The sequence below is a fragment of the Notechis scutatus genome, chromosome 2 (genome assembly GCF_049901735.1).
Source record: "Notechis scutatus isolate UNSWTSFEM ecotype Mainland chromosome 2, rNotScu1.2, whole genome shotgun sequence".
In the NCBI taxonomy this organism is placed as follows: domain Eukaryota; kingdom Metazoa; phylum Chordata; class Lepidosauria; order Squamata; family Elapidae; genus Notechis; species Notechis scutatus.
In genome coordinates this window covers 175,812,676-175,838,181 of record NC_142010.1, presented here as the reverse complement: position 1 = coordinate 175,838,181, position 25,506 = coordinate 175,812,676, and the positions used below count along the sequence as shown (strand labels likewise).

Below are 25,506 nucleotides of genomic sequence, written 5' to 3'. Positions count from 1 at the left end.
TAATTAATTATGATCTGCTTGAAAATTTAGAAAATAATAGCAGTAGAATAAAACCTGGCAATTTGTCTGGGTCAAAAATTACCGTCAATCAGAAGTACACATAACTCAGGAGTTAAGTGTGGGGGGAAATCATCCCTCCAACATTAACTCAAATTTCTGTTGGAGGTTTGGTTTACTTTCTATAATCCTAAGTCGTCATTTATCATTATCGTAATATTGATATCCATTGATTAGAACATTGCAATGTAAGCATTTTGGCGCATGGATGGAAAAATAAGTGGAAAATCTGCAGGAGGCAAAAAAATGGGTCAGAGAAAGGTCATAAAGGAATTATATGTAGAGAGACAGTCAGCTGTAAATTTGAAATTCAGAACTAGTAGGGAGACGCTGACTTGCCAAGAAGGAAATAATCGTTAAACTAGGGTCTCTAGGAGCATGTGATATGTCAGCTAAAAATTACAACATTCTTATAATATAAATGGATGAGTTTCGGAAAGAGCTTAGCTGACCAATATCAGGAAAGATTTTTGAGATGTTGGTGGATTGTTTAGTATTCAATTCCGGTGATCCTATAATATAGGAAGATCATTTTGGTAAGGTCAATTAAACAAAATTGCATAGTTTTTGCACATTACAGTGAAAATAAAAGCACAGCATTTTCATTCAACTTTAATTTTTGGTAGGACTAGAAAAGACAGATACCCATGTACAAAAAGACTAATCTGAAAAGGTTGTTGCAATTCAATGAAAAGGTTTACACATCTTGTGTGCTATAATTATGAGTTTGTTTTATGCTTAGCTTAGCTTAATGTATTGTGGGAACTCAGCAAGTGTGATTTTTACAACATTGTGGCTGTAGGAACCAGCCAATTTACTTGACAAATCACGATTAAACAAAAAATGGGGTAGGCCCTGCAGGCATTATGGAATAGATTGGTTTGATAGTATAAGATAGCTTTCATATTTATTGCTCATTAGAATAATTACACACATAGCTAAAAATATTTAATAAATGGGTATATAGGGCGATAGAAAAAATGTGTCTGCAATGCAGAATGCGTGTGGGCAATAGGCTAAGTGAGCAAATCATACAAATGTTTGATAAATTGGGCTGATTTTTTTCCCCTAACCTTGATTGCATTTTCCCCCTGATTTTCCAGGAATTATTAAATCATTTTTCAAGCTTAAGTTATGCTTTCAAGCTCACACTTTAATAAGGTACACATGAGAAGAGCAGGGAAAGAAGAGACTAATTGTTCAACTAAAAACATTGGACAATGGTACATATCTGCTGTTTTGGTTGGTCTGATCTTCCCTTCTTGAAACTCTAACTTGAATAGCAAGTTTGTGGCTCTTATTTCTTCCTGGCTAAAAGAAGAAGCTAGAAGTGTCAAGACCAATGGATGCTGTCAGAATGATACTCTCCAGTCTCCAGTCCCAGAACAATTTTATATTCCAGCTGGTGACTGAGGGCAAAGCAAGATTCCTATCACTATTCTTTTTCCGGGTGATCTAAGTGGCCATATTAGTCAGTTTCATTATGTTATTTCAGGAAGGGGAAAAATAATTTCCCAATGATTCTTTATTTCATAGACAAGATCAAGCTATGCAGCCTTTCAATTGTATAATCCAAGGCCAGTTTTCAGAGGTGGTAGAGTGAGACTCTATGAAAGATAGAGAATTGGCACAGTGAGAGGCCAAACTTTTGCATGTTTTGAATGGCCCCTTGTCCACTGATTCTGCTTAGAGCTTTTCTAAAAGTTTATCACAGTTTTGAAAGGCAATACAGAAATGTGTTTAACTACTACCTGATGTGTGTGTGTGTATCTGACATTATTGAAATATAGCCAGCTGAAATTTATTTTATGTCATGAAACTTTCAAGATTTTACAGCATGCTTCTTGAGACAAAGATATGTAGAATAGAATAGAATAACAGAGTTGGAAGGGACATTGTAGGTCATATAGTCCAACCCACTGCTCAAGCAGGAGATCTATACCATTTCTAACAGATGGCAGTCCAGTCTCTCCTTGAAAGCTTCCAGCGATGAAGCTCCCACAACTTCAGAAGGCAAGCAATTCCATTAGTTGATGGTTCTCACTGTCAGAAAATTTCTCCTTATTTCTGGGTTAAATCTCTCCTTGATCAGTTTCCTTGGTTGGTAGAAGTTTGCTGTTGATTTATTTACTTCATTAATACTTACCATTCAGAACAGCTGGAAGGAAGCTGTATGAAGCCATAGTCAAGGAGAAGTCTGAATTCCTATAGTAAAGCTTTCCCTAATGTAGACAGATTCAGAGAATTCCAATGAAAAAGGAGCTAGTAGATACTCCAGCAAGGAAGAGTTAACTTAGAGTCTTAGAACAACAACAAAACAGTAAGCAACAACAACAAAACAGTAAGCAACAATGAAATTCTTGCCCAGCGTGTCAAATGTTTTATATGATTTTTTTTTAAAAAAAATCTCAGCTGTCAGCAGTAATTTAATTAAAAGGTTAGGATCAATTAGCTAATAATTTAATTTTATGCTAACAGCCTCACACTACATTTTAATGCCATTAATTTTTAGGCTTTCTGAATAAATGAGTAATTTATTCATGTATAAAAAGTGTAAGTAAAATGTGTAAAGGGGGGCTTCAGAATCCCTCCCTTAAAAGAATTTCCCTTACTAAATGATGATTGGACTCCATGTCTGCCAGATCGATCAGTAATGGATTCCACAATTGTTGAATGGAGTTCACATCTGCCTAGTCAGCAATAGTTCCTACACCAATCAGACTGCAGGTTAGGGAGGTCCCTGCCAGCGAGAGCCATTCTTTCCAAGGCAAATATCGAAAGATCTGTACATGCCAACAGGATGGCTAAAGTCTGGGGTGCATTCAGCCCCTACTACCAACAGGAAGAGTGCATTTGAAGCCTTAAAGTTAAGAGGGTATATAGAATTATCTAAAGATTTGTGTTTAAGGGGTCCCAAACTCTTTACCCAGAATGCCACTCAACCCAGGAGAAGCCTGAAGCATGAAGAGGAGGTTGAGAAGTGCAACCCCTTAATTGCAACCCCAGGGACACTTACACCAATGGAAGTGAGAATTACTTGGAAAGGCTCAGCAAATGTGATCGCCTTCTTCTGCAAGCCATAAAGGTCTTTCCAGGTATCTAACAGAGTCTTCTTTTTGAGGTGGCCAGGCTGGTCAGGCTCTTCAGGAGAGATTTTCTCCCATCCCCATTCAGACTTTAGGCATGAGCAGCAATGTTGCAAAACTTTCCTTACCTCTGAGGTAAAAGAGCTGATGCCATTGTGAAAATAAGAGAGGAAGGGAAAGGATGGTCCCCCTCCTGTCTTTTGCCATTGTATGCACACTGAGGAACCAATGTAGGAAGGAAGGGCCTCAGATCAGCAGCCCTGTAAACCCCATTTGCACATTGGTCCCTTTTATCCAGTTCTTGGTTAATTTTAATGTTATAATTCTTTATGTTGACTCTTTTGACGTTTTTACTGTTCTTGTTGTTTTATTTTGTGTTTTGGGGAAGTTGAAAGTCACCCAGAGTCCCAGGACAGTGATACGTTCTTTAATGGAAGTTTCCACTATTTATATTCTACTATTCCACTATTTATTAATCCTGTTGCATAGTGGTTATTCTTATCAATTTCTTGGTTAATATTAATGTTTTCATTCTTAATGTTGAATCTTTTGATGTTTTTCCTCTTCCTACGGTTTTATATTTTTTATTCATATTGTTATTATCTAATGCTTCTTTCAAGATAATATAGTGAATCTGCATTATGACTAGTGATAGGATGACAATTTGTAGGTGATGGTGTGGGACCTGTAGCCATCCAGATGTTTCTGAATTATGCCAGTGTCCCTCAACATCAGTCACAGTAGATGGAAAAGTGCAGCTCAGCAAGATTTGGAGGGCCATATTTCCATACTTCCCCGATGGCAGTAAATAAGTTAGCCATCAGACTGTCATCAGTGAAGCAGTCAAAGTAACTACTGTTCATAGTATATAGTCTTACTTTAGGGAAGTGGAAATTATCAGTACATTTTCACCATTAAATTTGTTCTTCAGTGTTTCCCAAAAATAGAATGCTTCTGGGCAAAAGAGTCAGTTATCACATTTCTGCAAGTAAGACAATTCTTGTCCATACATCAAACCACTGTATTATTCCTAGGAGTTGAGGAAGAAATAATGTGACTATAAATTGACTCTTAACAGCCTGATATCATTTTAAAATTTAGTAATAAGTTGTCTAGAGTTTTCACAGAAAATGCCAAATGATACACCAAGTTCTTAACTATTGGAGGACTTTTAAAAAGAAAAAAGAAAAAGAAAAGAAAAGTGACTGGAAAACTGTCACCCATTCTAACTATATACTCCAATGTTACATGGCTGTACTTGTTGGATCTGTAAAATACTGGCTTGTTATCCAATATATGGTCAGACTAAGAGAGTGTGATTTTGTTGTACTAGTTGGGGAATTCTGAACTTCAAATCTATGCATCTTAAAATAGCCAAGGTTGAAAAAGACAGACTTAAATGACATTCAAGCTTTTCCTTGAAGTCTTCAATCTCCTCCTCCAAAAATGGAACCTAGTAGCAGACACACTCAAGGATTGTGTTTCCCCTGCAATAAACAATAGCGTTTGTGTACATCAGTGCTTCTGCTCATTGGGCATCCACTTTGTTGTGTAAAAGAGACACAAGCGGAGGTGGTATTCAGCAGGTTCTGACCAGTTCTGGAGAACTGGTAGCGGAAATTCTGAGTAGTTCGGAGAACTGCAAATACCATCTCTGACTGGCTCTGCCCCCATCTATTCTCTGCCTCCCGAATCCCAGCTGATCGTCTGGGTCTTCTTTTGTTGCCCTGCACAGGAAAATGGAGCTGGAAAGCAGGTTAGTGGGGTGGGGAGGGAATGGGGATTTTACAGTAACTTTCCTCCAGGAGTGGGGAGGGAATGGAGATTTTATACTATCCTTCCCTGCCACGCCCACCAAGCCACGCCACGCCACGCCTACCAAGCCATGCCCACAGAGCCGTACAAAATTTTGAATTCCACCACTGGACACGACTGTTGTACTGTAAATATCCACCCAGAGTCGCTTTGAAAAGAGATGGGCAGCAAATAAATGTAATAAATAAACAAAGAATACTAGTCACGCTATCTTTAAAATTTATTTTTTTTATGAACTTCACATTTCTAAAAGTGTATTACATTGTAAAATATACAAACACATTCCAAACAATCCAATAAAAGAGGGTAAAATGATGATGAAATCCACTGTTCTCCCACTGTTTCAGTTTTCCTCACCAGATTTAGCAAGGTGGACGTGCTCTGGGTCCCTTCCATTAAACGGTGTTAACTTGTTGGATGCAGGAATCATGCCTTCTCTGGCAGTGTTTGCTTTGTGGAACATCATCCCTGTGGAAATGCAGAAGGTTCTGGTCCTTTTAGCCTCCATAAGGTTTTGGAATCCTGGCTATAGAGTAGACTTCTTATTTCAGTACCATCCAAACTTTCTGATCAATGTCGTTTTCAATCAGAAGTAAAACAAAAACAAAAAAATCCTTTTCAGGCCAGTTTTCAGGCCAGGAAGCCAGTCAAGTTCTGTTGATGTGATTTTATGATTGAAATGTATCATTTGCCTTGGGCTTTGTGGACAGTTATTTTTAACTATTGGGTTTTTAATCTAGGAAACCTGCTGAGAGACAGTCATTGTGAAATGGGAGGCCATATAAATTATATAAATGCTTTTTAAAAATACATGGAGCCAAATAATCAGCCCTATTGTTAAGTACTCTTGTGTCCATAACATTTATGGGGATTTTGGACATCTCAGGGTAGGGCTGGGAATTTTGTGTATAAGTAAAAATTAAACACTCAGGGGATTCTTTGCATATTTCATAGGGGCATTTCCAAAATACATCTAAAATCCTAAAATAAGCAGAAGAGAGAATGCCATCCAAAATATTTGTTCTTATTTATACCCGTTACCTGCACTCCACATTAATCACCTAAAAGAGCCACAGGACCAGCTATTTTTATTGGATCTACCTACCATGAGTTTACTAATCTCTCAACATCCTCCAGCTAGAATAGAGTGTGATATAATGGCTTAAGATGATGAATAAAACTGAATAAAATTGAAGGAACATGATGGTGGCTGTTGGGATGCCAGAATGGTAATGGTGCTATGTATTTTTGAAATTTATTTCATCCCACTATACTGTAGTAAACTTAACTTAACCAAACAGCCCAGTTGTGGGATTCAATTTTTTTACTACTGGTTCTATGGGTGTGGCTTGGTGGGCATGGCAAGGAAAGGATACTATAAAATCTCCAGTCAGAGGTGGTATTTGCTGGTTCTCCGAACTACTCAACATTTCCACTACCTGTTCTCCAGAACTGGTCAGAACCTGCTGAATACGACCTCGGAAACAGCCTGTGAAATGATGGAATCATTTAGAATCTGGAGGCCACCAGATTTTGAAATCTATTTTTCCCATCACAGTGTCTTCAGATCAACCTGGGTAACTTTTCTGGGAGTTGAAGTCAACATATCTTAAAATTGTTCAGGTCGAGAAATATTGCTCCAGATATTTTGGGGCTACAACACTCAACACTGTGCAATTATCAAAAGCCACAGGGAGAATTCTAGGCTTAGCATGTCTTGAGGACACTAGGTTGGGAAAACACTGTTGTTCAGGAAAAACAAATAGACGTAGTCCTCAACTTACAACTATTCATTTAGTGACCATTCAAAGTTACAACAGCACTGGAAAGAATGACTTATGGCCATTTTTTCGCACTTAGGACCATTGCAGCATCTCTGTGCTCACCTGATCAAAATTCAGAAACTTGGCCTCATTGTTATGACAATTGCAGTGTCCCGGGGTCATGGGATCTCCTTTTGTAACCTTCTGACCAACAAAGTCAATGAAGAAAGCAGATTTGCTTAACAAACGTGTTGCTAACAACACTGGCAATAATTCACTTAAAAGCTGTGGCAAGAAAAGTTGTATAATGGGCAAAGCTCACTTAAGAACTGTCTCACTTGTGGTGAGTATACAGGACTACCTTTGTACCCTATGACTATCAGTGTTGCACCTTATGATTCTTGAATCTTGATGAATGTATTTTTTCTTTTATGTACAATGAGAGCATTTGCAGCAAGACAAATTCCTTGTGTGTCCAATCACACTTGGCCAATAAAGAATTCTATTCTATTCTATTCTATTCTATTCTATTCTATTCTATTCTATTCTATTCTATTCTATTCTGTTCTATTCTATTCTATTCTACCTGGGTACTCGTTCCGTGTGGTGTCCTCTTCTAAATGGTGAGGAAGAACAAGAGAAAAATTGGCTGAGTTTACAATGTATTTGGAATCATTTGTAAATCAAACAGATTTATGGTATGGCAGGATTCAAAGAAAGGATGACAATTAGGAAAAAAACACCCTACAGTACTATGATTTCCTGTTTCTTTCAGAAAAGGGATAAGCCATCCCATTTTTTTGTTACAATAGCTTGGACAGTCTCAAATAGGTATCCAAAGAATTATATTTAAATGTCTTTTACACATGGTTTACCAAAAACAAAATAGCAGCACAGCTATGCTTCCAACAGAAATATTTAATTCATGTGAAATATAGCAAATAATGTTTAGTGAACTTTCTGTTGCTGGTTAGGAGTTATTCTATGAGTGGGTCATCATACACGATCAGAGAAACCTCTGGTTACTCTCCTTCTCTGTTGCCTTTCAGAGTGCAACCATCAACTTGATGCCTTCCAGCAGTGTTTAAATTTCATCTCCCCCCATCAGCATTAAAATGAGAGATGATGGGTTAACAATCAAGCATATTTGGAGTTTATCTCGTTGAAGAAGATAGCGTGATTTTAGTTGATAGATAACCTTACAGAAGTAAACAGTTAATATGGATTGCTTCAGTAGTCTGATCAGCAATCTATTCATCTTTTCCTCATTTTATTACCCTGTAATCCCTTGTTTTGGGTAGGGTCAGGGAGACTGAGTAGAGCTGAGCATTTACAGGCCGGATGCCTTCCTGATGCCTATGCAGAGTTCACAGCAGCTATTTTCTCTTTGTGCTCTGATAGAGAAACATCTGTCATTGCCTAGGATTAACTCTCGACCTTCTGAGTGGGAGCCGAGCATCTTCGCCTCTCAGCTACCGCACCACTCAGCAATCTATTCATTTATTACTTGCAAAACCAATGGCTTATGTATAAAGGATTTTTCTTTACAAAAGGTTTAGGAATGTTGACAAATGGTTGTGAGAGTTTGAGCTGATGATTCTCTTCTGATTCATCTTGGCCTATTTTATTCCTTCTATAAATGAAGCAAAAAAAAACCCTATTCTATACAATGGACTAGGAATCTGAGCCAGTATGACTATTAATCTTCTGTTGATCTTAGAGATACGCGTAATAGCAGACACTGTAACCAAGAAATTCTTAGCAGAAAAATGATTGTGGAAAGGATTATCCGAGGAACATTTGAAAGCCACTATATTAAAATAGATTTCTCCAATCTACTATCCTCCAAAAAGGTTGAGGTGGAACTCCATAGGTTTTGCTGGCTGTGGATAATGGGAGTTAGTCTACCCATCTGAAAGGCTGGCTTAATACATTGTAAAGTGATGAGAATACTTTTCTTATGGCTTGGGATGAAAACTGATATTCTATAAACTGTTGCTAATGTGTGGTTTGACTATCCTATTAAAAAGGATCATGCAAAATGTGAATCACCACCCATATATTATACATCTGCTATCAATGGTTGTAGAAATAATCCCCCTGTTCCAAATACACAGAGAATTATGAACACCCACAGAAATACTCTATCGATTACCATGGCGACATATTTCCAGTCATCTTCTACCTGCAACGCATAAGAAAATACATATATATTAAATTGAATTCATAATATTTAATTGACACTATTAAAATGACTCTGTGCTTTCTGAGATTTCTCAATTCCTTCCCCCTCTCCAAAAAAGATACATTTAGAATCTTCATATAGATTCATATATAGAACATTTGTTGGTGTAACCACAGGTCACAAGATAGACTCATCATATATATTTGTTATATAATTATTATAATATTTTAGTATTATTTGTAAAGAAGAACTTGGCACACTTTCTGCTGTCATATTGGATGCAATCTGCGTTGTTCCAATTTCTCCATAAATTACAGAACATTTAATTTCTTTTACATAAGTATTATGTTATTTCTACCTACAAATGTTTTATTGATAAGATGTACAGTGTCTTCCCTAATTGCTAGCTACCAGTCCCACTATCTCTCATTTTGGATCATGTTGTGACAAGATCTGTTTGGTACTGTAATTCAACAACAACAAAAAGATCAGCAGTTCCCGCTTCTCTGCATGTGATATAGTTAAGAGTTCTAAACAAGACTGTACATCCTTTAGGTGTTATAGTATATAACTCCTATAACAATTGTCTCTCTGGTACATAAATCACTACACACACACACACACACACACACCAGTTATTTTTGTTGGTGATAGATCTTGACAAAAATCTTGGAGAACCATAAAAGTGAGATATATTTTGATGTCCAAATTTAACTAGCAAGTCAAAATCATATTTCTTTCCAAAACTAAAATGGAGAAAATCCTTCTTAGTTCCTATCATGCCTCTGGCCTTTTATTCAATAAAAATATAGTGCAGTCAAACATCTCTTCTTTTAGAGAGCTGAGGACAGAAAACCAGATGCTTTCCTTTCTGCACAAAGAAGTTTTCCACCAAGATTTATATTTGCTGGAGCCTATTCTCTGAACCGCTGATTGCCACAGTTAACCCAGGCTTAGCTATAACACTGCAGCTTGGATCCTGTATACGTGCTTGGCTATTTTTCAAAATATCTTCTATGTTTCTGCATATCAGCACAGCCCGTAGAATTCAATAGAACTTCATTGATCAAATGCCATCTTGGGATCAGGGCCTGCCTTAGAGCTTCTACATGTCTATTTAGAGCCTTATTGCCAAAGTCAGAGAGCCTCCCAACATGAAATATTTATACATTTAAGTAACCAAAGCCATTAGCACAACCACTGAAGTTCATTTTAAAAGCCATCGTACCCTTTTGCAGCTAATGTGAACACAGTGTCAAAAGTATAGCAAAAGGCCCAGCAAAGGATATACAGTGGTACCTCAACTCTCACAGTGAATTGGTTCCAGGAGGTGTGATGAGTACCAAACATGATGAGTGCCAAACAAACCACTGTTTTACCAGGTGACCCTTGGTTTTGGGCCAGGAAGGACTTCCTGTCTGACTCTTTTCTTAAAACTCAGTAGAGGCTAATGCCAACTCTGGAACCAACTACTCCTTCTTTCTCCTTTTTGCATGATTGCCTGTTTATCTGTCTCCTTGAAGGGAATGAACAATGAAAGGAAGAAGGAGCAAAAACCTTCACAGGGCCTTTATTATGCTTTGGCATCCCAGAAAGAAAAGCATGGAGTAAGTAGGCAGTGAAAAGCCGGGCAAGGAGATACAAGCATTCAATATTTTGCAAAAGGGCTCTCAAATTCTTCCCTGGGTGCTCTATATCAGGGGTCTCCAACCTTGGCAACTTTAAGACTTGTGGACTTCAACTCCCAGCAAGCAAAGCTGGCTGAGGAACTCTGGGAGTTGAAGTCCACAAGTCTTAAAGTTGCCAAGGTTGGAGACCCCTGCTCTATATGCAGTTAGTTTTCCTTTTCCTTGTGTTAATTGTATTAGGTTAGCACTATCCTATGTCAGTCTGCATAGTTAGATCACAGCTATGGTTTTAAACCCTCTTCTTACAACTGAATCAGTTGGTCTCCCTTTTCTACAGTTGAGTTTACTCTGCCACCAATGGTTAGATGATCAGTGCTAAGCAATGCAAGAGATAGTTATGTCCATTATCATGGCTTAATGGTAAAGAACATTTTTTTGCCCACAGAAGGCTTCATGTTTAAGCCACAGCAATCTCCAATGAAAAGGTTCTTTTTTTCTCAAGCTCCGGAGAACTGGTGTTGATCAGCTGAATCTCATTCAGGGCAATCTCTGAAATTGTGCCTCTGGTAATCGAGGCACAGCTAGCATGAGGTCCCTTTTGTCCTGTCTGTAGTTCTTTCTGTTGCTAGAGGAAACTGAAAACCAAAGCAGAATGTTCTAACCAATTTCCACTTCTTCTAGCACAGGGTTATCAAACTGGCGGCCCATTGGACTGGATGCATCTTGTGTAGGTCATGCCCAACCCTGACTCCGCAAAGGCAAAAAATGTCATGATACGTCTTGATGCATCACGGGACACAATCGAGTTTGACACCCATGATCTAGCAGGACTTAACAATTCTGATGCTGCTTAAATAGCCTTCCATCATTGCAACTCTCTAGCTCTTAGGTGCAGTTATTTTCAACCAACATGGTTTTAGTTTTCTACCGCAATTAGAGAAATGCCCCCAAATGACTGAAGCCTTTGGAGATAGAAACCATTCCACCTTGTTCTTCAGAGCTCTTACCTCTTTCGTTTCATTCTGACACCTCATGTTTTCTGCGATGAACTGAACACTGTTAATGACTTCTTTAAACTCTGGGGAATACTTGACTGATTCAGCCTCCCATTTGGCAGATTGGCAACTCTGTCTCCTTTGCTTCCTCACCGCTGCATCCTTGGAGTTGTCACAGTGGCAGCAGTGGTGCTCACTGAGGACTTTTACTTCTGCAAGCTCCCCAGCCTTGGGCTTGTCGGGTTTAGTGGCACTTCCTTTCAGAGGCTGGGGAGGTTGGGAGTCAACATGTTTCTGTATGGGTCTCTTCATCATCAGAAACTTGGGCAGAAGACCAAGGAAGACAGTTTTGACCCAGTTGGGCATTGTATGCATAGTTGGAGTCCGGTAATGGATATTCAGCACAAACACTGTCACCACAATAGAGAGTGCCACAAATATCATGGTGAACAGCAAGTATTCTCCCACTAGTGGGATGACCAAAGAAGTTGAGGGAATTGTCTCTGTGATTACCAGCAAGAAAACAGTCAATGAAAGGAGGACAGAGATGCAAAGAGTTACTTTCTCTCCACAGTCAGATGGAAGGTAAAACACTAATACAGTCAGGAATGAAATGAACAGGCAAGGTAAAATCAGATTGATGGTGTAAAACATGGGGAGCCTTCGGATATAAAAAGAATAGGTTATATCCGTATAGATTTCCTCACAGCAGTTGTATTTTATGTCATGTTTATAGCCAGAAGCATCAACTATTTCCCATTCATTGTTCTCCCAAAGGTCTTTCATGTCTACTTTGGAACCAATAATCAAAAGATCTATCTTGGCTTTGTCATATGTCCATGATCCAAATTTTAAGGAGCAGTTCTGGTGATCAAAGGGGAAGAAGGTAATATCCATGGGGCAGGAGCTTTTAAAAATGGCAGGTGGTATCCAGGTGATGGTGCCATCGTATCTGAGCAGAGCCTTGGTCCGTCCTTCAACCTGGAAATCTCCGACAGCACTGCAAATGCAAGCACAAAAGAATCTTAAGTTGTACACTTCTAGCTCAAAATGAACATGTTAATAGGACTAAATATGGTGAGGAATGTTCATACTTATTGTATAGCACAATATCAGGTTTCCAAATTTTGTCCGATGGCACGTGGATAAATTCAATTCCACCAAATTCCACTGGATTCCATTTCAATTTATAATCATTCCAAATCTAAAGAGAAAAATAATAAGCATTCAGTCCTATGATATACCGCACCTGTAAAGCGATTCTCACACGAAGAATATTACTGAAGTTGCCCTCAAGGTATTGCAACGGCGCAGTCATCATGACCATTGGTAATGGATATTGAGAGACAAGTTTTAACACCCTCAGGACTGCTACAATTTCTCTACCCCGAATTATAAGAACAATAGGACATAGAACAATAGGGTTGGAAGAGATTTGGAGGTCTTTTAGTCCAACCACCTGCTCATGGCAGGAGATCCAATACCATTCTAGACAAATGGCCGTCCAATTTTTTCTTGAAAACCTCCAGTGTTTGGACCCACAACCTCTGAAAGTAAGCCATTCCACTGATTAATTTGTTCTCACTGCCTAGAAATTGCTCCTTAGTTCTAGCTTGGATTTCTCTTTAATGATCTTCCACACTTCTTGTCCTGATTTCAGGTGCTTTGGAAAATAAATGGACTTCCTCTTCTCTGTTACAGGTCCTCAAGTACAGTAGGACTCCTATCATATCAACCCTAGTCCTTCTCTTCATTCGATTAAGCATACCTAAGTTTCCTCAGTCATTCTTTTGGACTCATAAGATTGGGAATGAGTTTCAAGTTAATAACTCCCCTTCTCTTTTTTTCCCCCCTTCTTCTTTTGTAATAGTCCACTAAAAATATAGTGAAGACTCCATTTGGTTTACTTTGGTTTAGCAGACTTAGGAGTTAATAGATCAAATCTCTTGGATAAGAAGGTTTGTTTCCTTCACGAATGTCTTTGCTGCCTCTGAAAGCTCTTCTTGCTGTTTGCTGAATCTGGTTTGTAAGTTAAGGTGATGGTTCTGACCTAAATTCTCCCAAGATCTGATAACCAATCTCTGAGGAGTTTCTTGCCTACAGTTCATTTATGGTTGCATTTATGGTTACTAGAATACTTTTAATCATGGTGCTGGCCCTCAAACATCCATTACTTGTGTTGCCTCTTTTTCCTGGCTGTGACTTTAGTTCCTGCCCTCCCTTTTTTTTCTGTTCTCATCTTATTCATCAAGCCTTTTGCTTTAAGGAATACCCATTTCTCTTTTTCGTCCATTAAATCAAGGGTTTAAATATATTGAAGGAGAAATGTATGAATTTTTCAAGTACTATATATGTGTTTTTGCTATAAATATACTGAGCCCTGGAATATCTCTAAACAGTTGCCTGATTTTTTTTCTATCCAAATCTCTTCTGAATCCCAGTACCCACTGTGATCTCACCTCTAAAACCAGCATGGCAATAAACACGCACATACACTGACAGACTGATGCACAAAAATTTGCTTACATGTCGTAGCCAGAGATTTGTCTCCATGATCTGATTGACTTCATCCTGCAGGCAGAAGAAGGCAAACACTTTATTTCTACAGGCAGGCTATCTGGTTAACAAAGGGTAAAACCTCATTCCAGTTAGCCTAAATAACTTTGAAAGGATCCTGGGGACATTTATGGAACAGCGAATAGAAATCTTGGTGGAAAAACCTGTTGCCTTCAGATCATGTCTGTGGAGGCTTGCGAATACTTTACTTACAATTATTGAAAACAAGATGCTGAAAAAGTATTCATTAAGGTAGATCCAGATAGTTATTGGCAATACATATTCAAAAATTACAGACTTATTAATGTTTATTGAAAAACTACAGTCACATAAAGAAGGCCGGTTGCATGTTCTATACATGAGATCTCTAGAAGAGAGGATTAAGCAGGATCCAGGAGAACTCCATGGGAGCATCTGTGAAGGTCTGTCCAAAAAAATTGGTAAACAGTATAACACATGTAAATAAGGGGTAGAGCTTTGGTTGAATGGGTGCAGCCCCTGAGTAGCATGTCCTCTTCCCATCTTTTCCCTGCTGTTCCACTGCTTTCCTGGCAATCAGTCACAAAATATTTGTATTCAGCATAATTTTGTTTGTACCCCAATCGTGCACTTTTCTACTCTTTACATCCCAAATGAATTCATCTGAAGTTGTCCATGGGGGATTTGTAGAAAATTAAGATGAGTACCTTCTTATTAACACTTAGGAACACTGGACAAATAGTAGTCTTCTTCAGGAGCATCCCAAAGCAGCAGAGAGTAGCCATGGGATTTGAAGTGTGGCTTCAACTAATTATTACCTTCTGTTTTTACAATTGTAAGAGATCTAGAACTTTGAGAATAGATGTCATGCAAATGATGGACGGTCTGAACAAATAAGTCCAGGATTTTGGCCAGGGGGTTGATTTTCAAAGAAGCATGATGGGAGGAACCAAAGTTAGCAGGTACAAAAGGGGCAGTTTTAAATGCACTCTAATACCCACATACAATGAAGCTCTAATATCAACGCTGCTCGTTCAAGCAGAATTCCAAGCTCATCATAATCTCCAGCTCCACAGGAGCTCAGAATATAGCGGCTTTTCTAATTATTTTGTTAACGAGAGCAGCTTCTGATGAATGAAAAGCCTCCAGAGAAATTAAAATATTAAGTGAAGAATCTGACTTGATAAGTATATTGCGCCTCTGAGTACTGTGATTTAGCAATAACCAGAGAAGGAAGTTGAACTCAGTTCCATCCTGCTGTCTTGATACACAGTACTTTAAGCCCCTGGTTAGCGGCTGGCTTGCTAGTCAGAGAAATGCCAAGAAAACATATTATTTGCAGAATGTCTTTTTTTTTTTTTTTTTGCTGAAAGAACTTTACCTATAACAAATGGTGGTGGAAAGGCAATCAATAACCTGGGAGCTGCTAGGGGGAAGTCTTACTGCAGAGGACATCCTGACTGATCTGCTGAGAGGGAGAAGAACCTGCATAAAGGAATCCTTAGTAAGCTCTCCAACAAGAGATCTAAAGGTTCTTTTACAAAAGACAAATGAACTGAAAAAATAACACACCAAAGTCCATTTGCTTTTTGGAAAAGTACCTTGGAGACACACTAGAGATGCTTTCTCTCCTTTAGTCCCTGGTGATGAGTGATCTTTAATCATTTGCAAGGAATATTTCTTACTTTTCCTGATACACATTATTTATAGCAACAGCCCATCATGGGCTTTATATAAAATGACAAAGCCTCTTTATTTTAGGGAGGGAAGGCAGCCTGTCAGGTCTGCCATCTTCACTGCCATCCTGCCATACAATGAGGAGGGAGAGATTGGGGAGGTAGGAGGGGGCATGATAGGGTGATGGAATCCAGAGGTGTCAATCCGGAACAGACTCGTTGATCAAGGATGGAGCTGTGAGAACGGAATGTGAAACTCCACCAAAGAGGCACCAAACCTTAACGCCGTTCCCAAAACATCTACTTCAAATGTCATTGGTTAAGGAGGGAGGGTCAGGAGAGAGGGAAAAATGCAGACTTTGCATGGGAATATTCAGATCCAGTTTTGCTTGTGATGTAACCACTTGAACTTAGTAAAACTGAACCTTCACTTCAATCATGGAGTCGAGGGTCTTTCTTTCCTAAATGCTCAAGTCAGGACAAGCCTGACACAACCTTTCTCAGCAAAGGTGCTTTAAATGTCCACATGTTGTTATAGATCCCTGCTCTACTATAGAGTTCCATACTCACACAGCATTCCTATTTTCTCTATTTTCATAGGAATCTCTCAATTACACACATGAAACAGCACCTCCAGCCTCATGGCAGAAATCTACAAATGCTATCATTACTCCCTGAAGGGGCCATACCTACATCAGGGCCACCAGATGAAAGGTCTCTTTGTCAATGACTGAAATGCAAGATTGTGCAAACCCTGCAAACATACCACATTTGCAAGCTGGGTAATTGCCACTTCGAAATGCACCTTCACGGGATTGGACACATTTTCTACAGGTCTGATGTACTGGTTGTAACGGGAGAACAGTTTGCGAAAAAGCCTTTCTTCTGATTTACTTGCCAAGCATCCTGTGTAGGAAAAGGAAATAAGAATAATAAGGTCCTTCAAAGTGAGGTAAGGACGCTAGCTGTGGATATGCTGGCTGGGATAATGGAATTTGGTCCAAAATACCTGAAGGACATAGAATGGGGAAAGTTGATTTAGATGACAGAAATCCCCATTGTTCAGCTGTTTGTGAGTGTACGATACTATTGCATGCAGTTTACTAAATTAATGCCCATTGGATCAACAACTTAATTTGAAGCAAATAATAACTGGCATTGACAAAGTCCCCATCAATCCATTGCAAAAGCTTTACTTGGAAGTTGAGTATATCCTGAGACAATTTCTTTACACCATCAAACAAGAACATCTGCCTATCTCAGATCCTTGGAAAGGACTCCATAGGTGGATAAAAATGCCAAGACCAATCTAAACATCTGGTTTACATATGAACCACCGCGTCTCATCCTAAAGGCGGGTCTTTTTTTTTTGAGCCCTGAAAAGGCTGGCCGCTTCGGGTGACTCCCCGCATCCGGGCGGCGGCGATGTTGACCTCGGCGTTGGTGGGCACTACTACTAGCAACTACGTAACAAACCAAGCAACCAACAATACATGTTTTAATATAGGCCTAATGGCAGGGCTAATTATTCATGCCCATACATATATGCTAAAGAAATGGGAATAAAATTCATCATGGATTCATATCACAAATATGGATTGCAGATTGAAAAAAAACAGCTTGACAAAGACTTACATGTTGGCTAAATGAAAAACACAAACATACACCAATGACAAGCATCTGCAAATAAGTGACTGTCTATTCAGAGAGTTAGTGTACAATCCATTTGGCATGTTGCACTCATCTATACTCCCAAAATCCATTGCCATTAGTGACTGCTGAGGGGAGTAAAAAGTCTCTGGAGAGCATCTTGTCATGCCCCTGGTGGAGACTGACTCTGAGGGAGAGGAGGAACAGCTGACAGGGAGTGGAAGTGTGGCTCCAGAGGTCGTGGAGGAGGCTGGGGAAGGGCAGAGGCTGGCTGAGCAGACAGAGGAGGACCCAGGCCCATCCCCTATCCACCCTAAGGCACGCAGGGAGGAGAGGATCAGGGAGAGATGTGGTCTACTGGGGAGGAGACGGCCTTGATCCTCTTCATGGGCTGCAGCTGTGACAACTGGATAAGAGGACAGACACGCGTACGGGCGAGTGCTGGAAACAAAGCATGGAAATATCTCTAGTTTATTGTTCCTCTCTGAGTTTGGTGTCCTTCCCAGTGTGTGTTTTGATATCTGTGGACATCTTCCAGCCCTTATCTTGCCTGGTTTGTGTTGCTTTTTATTCTTTATAATTTAAACAGCATTTCCTCCTTCTTGTAACTGCTTCTGTGGGAGTTTTTTTTTGTCTCCAATCAAGGATATTTGGAGCTTGGAAGCAAAGTGAAGGAATAAAAGGGGCTTCACCTGTTTTTTGTGACTGTGTTTATTTTGTATCCCACCCTGGGTCATCACAATCTGTCCACGTAAGGTTGCCGAATTCATCCTGTCTTTTTACTGACCTGTGAGTTGGTGCTGTGTGCTCTCTCACCACAACTTGTTCTTGGACAGAAATGTCTGGGACACTGAAACCTTTTAGTCCTCCTCCTGTCTGTCACAAAGTTAGTACAGAGGAAGAACATGTTATGATATTCCTTTTCTAGAATAAACTCATGAGAGCTTCTTATGACACCTCACTCTACATCTTTATCTGGGCTTTAAATGTCATGTGTTATGGAACATCTAACCCAAAACATAAACTCTGTATTCTAATCTTAATATTGTCCCCCTTCTTCTCAATATAGGTAGTCCTCGATTTACAACCCCAATTGAGCTCAAAATTTATACTACTAAAGTGAGGATTTTTTTAAGAGAGTTTTGCCCCCATTTTATGACTTTTCTTGCCACCGTTGTTAAGTGAATCGCTGTGGTTGCTAAATTAGTAACATGGCTGTTAAACGAATTTGGTTTCCCCATTGACTTTGCTTGTCAGAAGGTTGCAAAAGGGGATGATGATGTGACCCTGGGATATTGCAACAGTTGTAAGTATGAACCAGTTGCCAAGCATCTGAATTTTGATCACATGATCACGTGGATGCCTCAAAGGTTGTAACTGTGAAAAAATGACCATCAGTCACTTTTTTTTCAATGCCACTGCAATTTTGAACCGTTACTAAATGAACTGTTGTAAGTCGAGGACTACCTGTATGCACATTGCTGAGCTGCCAAGCAGTGTGGGGATAAATGCAAATGGTCTTATTTGGGATGATGGATTTGAGGATGCTATCAAGCATCATTTTGAAGGAAGGCGTACAGTAGGCCTTCCCTTCGGTATAAAAAAAATTGTTCACAAATAAGCAAAGACAATTTTTTTTATTCACTTGCGCTGTAATTGCATGGTATGTGCAATCATGGTCCAAGCAATGTTTTATTATCCGTTGTCTCAGTGATGGTGTTCCCATCTCATCCATGAATGAGATTGGCTTAAGTTGTCCTCACTGGATCACTGTTGATGTAGTGCTTTCCAGAATGGGACCTTCAGGCTCCCACCCTTGGCTGCACCTCCTTCTCCTCCAGCTTTCCTTCTCTGCTTGTCCTCCCCCAGCCATTTGCCCAACTTTACAGTTGCAAAATGGGTAAGATTTGCAAAGACAGGTGACCAATTGTGGGTGGGATTGTTAAATCAGGGCTTGTTGGCTACTTTAGATGGATTCAGGCACCCTCCCCATCCCTCGCCCCTGTGGGTCTCTAGAAACTCTCTACCTCTCACACAGGTGAACACAGCAGTTGCTGTGCTAGGCAGGGGTTGGAATTCAAATTCCTTAACAACCAGTTCTGTGGGTGTGGCCTAATTTGTGGATGTGGCTTGGTGGTCATGTGACTGGGTGGGCATGGCTTGTATGTAAATATTATAAATATGTATGGAACTATTGAATTTTTTTAATATAAAAAAGCAACTTTTACCCAAAATCAGGAAAAGAAGGGAGGCAGATTGAGTTGCTCGCAGAATCACAGATTCGCTCAGAGATCTATCTTTCTGCAATCTGCTACCTGAGTCTGCACTGAAAAATAGAAGCTTCAGTCCTAAGGAAGGTTCATCTCTGCTTTAGATTAGCTAGAAAGCAAGAAATCCAATGATTTCCTGCTTTCTAGCTAATTTAAATCTCTCGGCACAGCAGAACAGCTGATGGTCAGGGGATAAAAAAGGAAAAATAGCAACTTAGCAGGCAAGTTTGATGGCGCGCATGCCAGGTAAGGAGGGAAGCGGCCGGCCAGGGGCACGATTTGCCAGTTCTCTCAACTGGACAGAATCATAACAACCGGTTCTATAGAACTGGTCTGACCAGGTAGAATCCCACCCCTGGTTCCAGGGATCCATTAAAAACTCTGCAATGACAATGCTGAAGTGTTTTATCCTAAAGCCCTTGTGAGTTTAGCCCAAAGTTGAGGAGGTGAAAAGAGAAATTATGGGCTGAATCCATCCCATTCTCTCCTGAGTAGAACCCAGTAGTACTTTGGTTGCTTACAGAAAAAAAAGAAGGGAGAGAAATCCTAAATTGAAGCCCCTCTATGGTTATTGTTTAAGCTGCTCTATGTATTTGTGTAAACAAAGTTAAAGAATAAACATGCACATATATGGAATTTAAAAAAAACTTAGTGGTCTGTTTTCTTACTTTCTATTACCATGAATTCACTGCATGATTGATACAACCCTTGCTTTGTAAATGGAGGTTTGCTAGTTTTGAAACCTCTAAAATAGTTTTTAATTATTTAATTAGTTTTTCCCCTTTTCTCTGACTTTCCTCCCTTTTCCTCTGCTTTCGAGAGCAACAACAGCAAAGTCTAGGGTACATCATTTTATTATATTCCCCAGTCAATGGAATTAGAAGGGTTTTATTCCTGGCCCCAAACAGCCCATAAGTTACACAACAAAGCAGTGCAAGGAAGCCCCCAAAATTCTGCTTCTCATTTACCTCCCTTTGATCAGATTAAAAAATAACAACCCTTATTTAGCCAGTTATGACAAGTGAGGATGGAGGAAAACGGAGAACAAGGCAGAAAGGATAGGCTCCTGAAGCAAGATACATCCCAAAGCTGCTTCAGTACTATGATTGGTGATATTTTTCCCCATTGGCTGGTGAAATGCAGGGCAGGAAAAACAGGGAAACTGAAGAAATCAACCAGTCACATTACATATTATGGATGGTGTGTGCAAAATCAGGATGATATCATTTGGCAGTTTGTCAGAGACGGCGCAACAGAAGCAGAAGAGGCATCAGCAACAGGACCATTAAATGTAATTCAACTTCTTTTTTTTTGCCAAGTAAGCAGCACTTTAATTCAGCAAAGGAAAGGCATGAAGGAAACATACAGTATTTAGAATAGCTGAATAAAGATTTTAAAGGGAATCTTTTCTCTCAATACAGAACTGGCCATTTTGGGGGAAGAGAATGGAAGTTTTGATTGGCTGAATAGACAAGGCTACAGGACAGGGGTGCCAAACTCAAGGAGCTGGCCCTTGGGACTGCCCTGGAAACCGCGAAGGACTGGCCCACAGTACCTCTGCCAGCAAACATGGAACTCAGGAATGCCACCAGCTCTGTTTTCACTGGCAAAGGGTTGCAGGAGGCCATCACAGCCGAAAACAAAGCTCAGGAGCCCGTTTTCAATGGCAGAATGTTCGGGCCACCATAGGTGTCTCTGACATGAGTGACATTGAGCTGTCCACACCCCCTGGCCCTCCCAAGATCAAACACAACCCTGATGCGGCCCTCAATGAAATGGAGTTTGACAACCCTGATATAGGATAAAGAGCAAGAAAACAACATAACAACTGTAGAGTAGGGCAATGTTTCTAAACTTTAGCAATTTAAAGATGTCTGGACTTTAATTCCCAGAATTCCCCAGGCAACCTCATAGAAGAGGGAGCTATTGTAAGATTTGCAAAACAAAATTAAACAGATCCTACGGGCGTTGGGAGGGGGGAGACATAAGGAGAATAGATACAACCCTTCCCTCCCCCTCCCCCCTCCAAAAAAAAATCCCAGCAAAGGCTTTTTGTAATATTTTTGTTATTTATGAAATTTTGAGTGACTTTTGGGAGAAAGCATCAGCCAAGGGGAATGGAATGAAGCATGCTAGAAGAAAGTATGGATGATTCCAAATGGGGATATTGCAGGGGAACGATCTTGTAAGAACTATAACTATTACATTATAGCTATACACTGTAACTACACTAGTTACTCATTCCATATTGCTTTAGATAGATGGCATGTTCACTGCTGATTTTCCTTTCCCACTAAATTGGCTTTCCTAGAAATACATGTGCTAAGGCAGTGCTTGAAAAAGTAGGACAACATAAGCTGGAAATCCCAGCATGTCATTATCTTCTGCTTTAGCCAAATTGACTTACTCCTTTACAATCTAAAAATGGTAGCTAAGAAAATCATCAGATATATTCACTGCGGTCATGCCTAAGCAGCGAAATCGGGATCTATTTGTATGCCCTTTTTGGTGTGAGGCCAGGAGGGCATTGCTGAATCCTGGAATACTTAAGCACTTACAGTTTCACTTCTGGTCTGACAGGCTTCTGAAATGACTGACCTGGTTTGTTTCTGGGCATCTTACAGAAGCTTGATTGGTAGCTGTGTGCTGCCTATCTTATAAGTAGAATATGAAGGCAGATAGGTATTGATTTAACAAGATGTATTGGTATCTGGGAATGACCTTGGGAGATAATGGGAGAGTCACAAGCAGGGATAGGAGGCAGTGTAGCCCACAAAAGGAATATGGGTTTGGCAAACAACTCAGAAGGGACCTTCCCTTGTTTCTTAGGTTTTGAGAAAGAAGGCAATCTGGGGAGAAACGTACTACCAGATTTGTAAGAGTCTATTAGTGTAACCTATGGTTGTGAAAGTTGGACCTTAAAAAAGCAAGACAGGAAGAAAATTAACTCATCTGAGCTTTGGTGTTGGAATAGACACCTGCATATTCCTTGGATCAGGGGTGTCAAACTTGTGTTGTCACATGACGTATTGTGACTTTCCCCCCTTCACTAAACAGGGCATGGGTGTGGCCAGAGCGTGATGCATCCAGCCAGGGGGCCGTGAGTTTGACAGCCCTGCCTTGGACCAACAAGCAAGTACTGGAGTGGAGCATTAACATCAATCATGTCACTAGAAGACAAAATCACAAAACTGCGTCTCGCTTACTTTGGCCATTTCACACAAGGGAATTCTCTGGATTACGTTTGGAAAAGTTAGCTGGCGAAGGAATTGTGGGAGTTGAAGTCTTAAAGTTCCCAAGAGAAAGGAACTCTGGTCTACCTGTTGAGACACAGCAGCATCAGGTATAGCTGTGCAAACTCTGTAGACCAAATTTAGGGAGATTGCTCTCAGTTCCATGTTTGCATTAAAGCAGGGGTTCCCAAGCTTGACAACTTTAAGCTTTGTGGACTTCAACTCAAGTTGAAGTCCACAAGTCTTAAAGTTGCCAAGTTTGGAGACTTCTGCATTAAAGGGAGGCAAGGTACTTGCTTAGCACTATCATGACAGTGATACTTGTTGTACTCTTGATCCACAGAGTACAACAAGTAACAGTTGTCCCATTAAGCACTTCATCTGCTCACTTCTGTATTTTACTTTCTTGTTAAAAATACAAAGACAGGGAAGAATTTTCCTCTATCTCTCCACTGACCATTCTTAACAAAAGGACAAGAAGTACTAAAACCAAAAGTTCCCCTGTGTTGTTCTGGACCAATGGCTGGACAAGTGACTGACTGTAAGCATGAGCATAAGCAGTGTTGCCATATTGTTTACATCCAGCTTGCGCACACATTTTAAAAAGTTGCCTAATTTGATAGGCATTCCCCCCCTCTCTCCATCAATTACCACCCCCAAAACAGAAACCTTTCCTGCTTACAATATTGTTGTCTGACTTTTTAAAGACATGGGCAAGTAAAATGTTGGCTACCGTAGTTGAAAGAAGGGGCTGTGAATTTTTTCTTTAGATCTAAAGAAAAGAAAAAGAAATGGACAGCTGTCACGTTTTGCTTATCAAGACTGCCAAGGCTTCGGGATCAAACTGAAACATTTTGGTGTGCATGTCACTTAATCCTCATGCTTAACTTTCTCCACTCATTGTAATCATTCACAAAGTGGCATTTTCAGCCAGATGTTTCACTACCTGACTCAGAAGTAAATTACACTGAATTCCATTGGATTTATTCCCGAGTCAGCCACTGTCCAAACAGATCATTCTTCAAGTCGACATGCATGGTAGAAATAGAAGCCAGCAGACTAACACTGCCTCCCAGTATAATACGACTTATTCTGAAATAGTTCATAATTTATACTTTATTACAGTAAACATAATGCTTTCTTCATTTGAATTGCAGCAGAGCTAGGAAAGCCTACGCAGGCTTTCTCAAGGATGAAATTCAAGTATTTCCCCCCCTTTGGTAACAAAAGAGCCTTAACAATATGTGGGTCATCCTACTTAACAAGGTTTCAGATAGAAAAACACATAGAAATGGTTTCTTTCCAAGATGCATGCAATGGGGTTAAAAGGGCTGAAACTAAATTACAAAAGTGTCACCAGAAAGGGGTGAGTGGATGGGTGGGGAGGGAAGACTGCCGGAAAGATGGAGAAAAATAAAATAAAAAGAACTTACCTTGGAGAAGGAAAAAGCTCACAGGTCCCCTTAAATAGAAAGTGAAATAAAGAAGTGCCGACCATTTCTGCAGAAACATTGTCGAAAGAGTAAGTGGATGATTTCTCTTGAGAGAACAAAAGAAATGGGCTTTGAGGATAGAAGCAAAGGGGCCAGGAAGGGAATAAGACCCTCAGATCTTCAGCACTGCAGTGGCTATTTCAATTTTGCATCTGGTGCTGCAGCCCTACCCAGAACAGTGGCTTTCAATAATGCAACATCCTTCAGAGGAGAGAGAAAATCTTCCAGTGATGGGAGAGTTTCACTGACTTGAAGGCAAAATTGACTGATGACTCCTCATGTTTCAAATCTATGTGGTATGTTTGAAGGGCTACACACTGGAGAAAGATCTGTGCAGTGGAGACACACTGTGCAGTGTAGTGTAAGGTGCATCTCCCAGGTACTGTCCTGTCTCTCAGGCTGTGCTGCAGTGTGGATCTGAAAGAGAAACGTAGCTTTGAAGCTCTTTCTATCCCCCCCCCCCCATGTTGTGTACAGAAATCTTTGGAACTGTAAGCAGGTTGTCTCTAATATTTGGATAGACTCTCCTGCTCAAGCAGGGGGTTGGACTAGATGATCTCCAAGGTCCCTTCCAACTCTGTTGTTTATGTTCCTGCTTGTCTTGGCTCAGATGCATGACAGGCTGAAATCAAAGCAAGAGTGAAACTTACCTGAGCAAGAACTTCAAGGTGTGTTGGTAAGTCTCACTTCCTTAAGAAGTCTCACTTCCTATTAAGAAAAGTAACAACTATGTACACAACATGTTATACTGATGTCCTCACCTTATCTTCACCATGGAATATCCACTTCACTTATTTATTTATTTTTAAAGTATTAGATTTATATCCCACCTTTGATTTGTAAAATTCAAGGCAGCATACCATATGCTCCCAGCTCCTATTTTATCCACAGCAACTCTCCAAAATGAGTCAGGCTGAGATAAAACGGCTCAAAGTCACTCAACTGGCTTTCATGCCAAGGGGAAGAGTCAAAGTCAGCCTCCCGGGCTGCTTGGCTGATACCCAGTAATGGACAAACTTCAAGCTACACACTGAACAACTTAAGGCTACACACAAGCAGGAACCACATTAATACAAAGTGTAGAACAGCCCAGTGCACATATTCTGGAGAGAGGCAAGTT

General features: G+C 40.0%; 1 protein-coding gene across 1 annotated transcript; it reads right to left on the bottom strand.

The window, feature by feature from the left end:
- Positions 1–7,858: 7,858 nt before the first annotated feature.
- CHRNA6 (cholinergic receptor nicotinic alpha 6 subunit) lies at positions 7,859–25,253 on the bottom strand. The gene is made up of 7 exons (XM_026672996.2): positions 25,148–25,253; positions 24,327–24,803; positions 16,507–16,646; positions 14,056–14,100; positions 12,624–12,733; positions 11,542–12,529; positions 7,859–8,906 (listed from the first exon to the last, which is right to left on the bottom strand). The coding sequence occupies exons 2-7, from the start codon at positions 24,403–24,405 to the stop codon at positions 8,784–8,786; spliced, it is 1,485 nt and encodes a 494-aa protein (XP_026528781.1). The 5' UTR covers positions 24,406–24,803; positions 25,148–25,253; the 3' UTR covers positions 7,859–8,783.
- Positions 25,254–25,506: the final 253 nt, after the last annotated feature.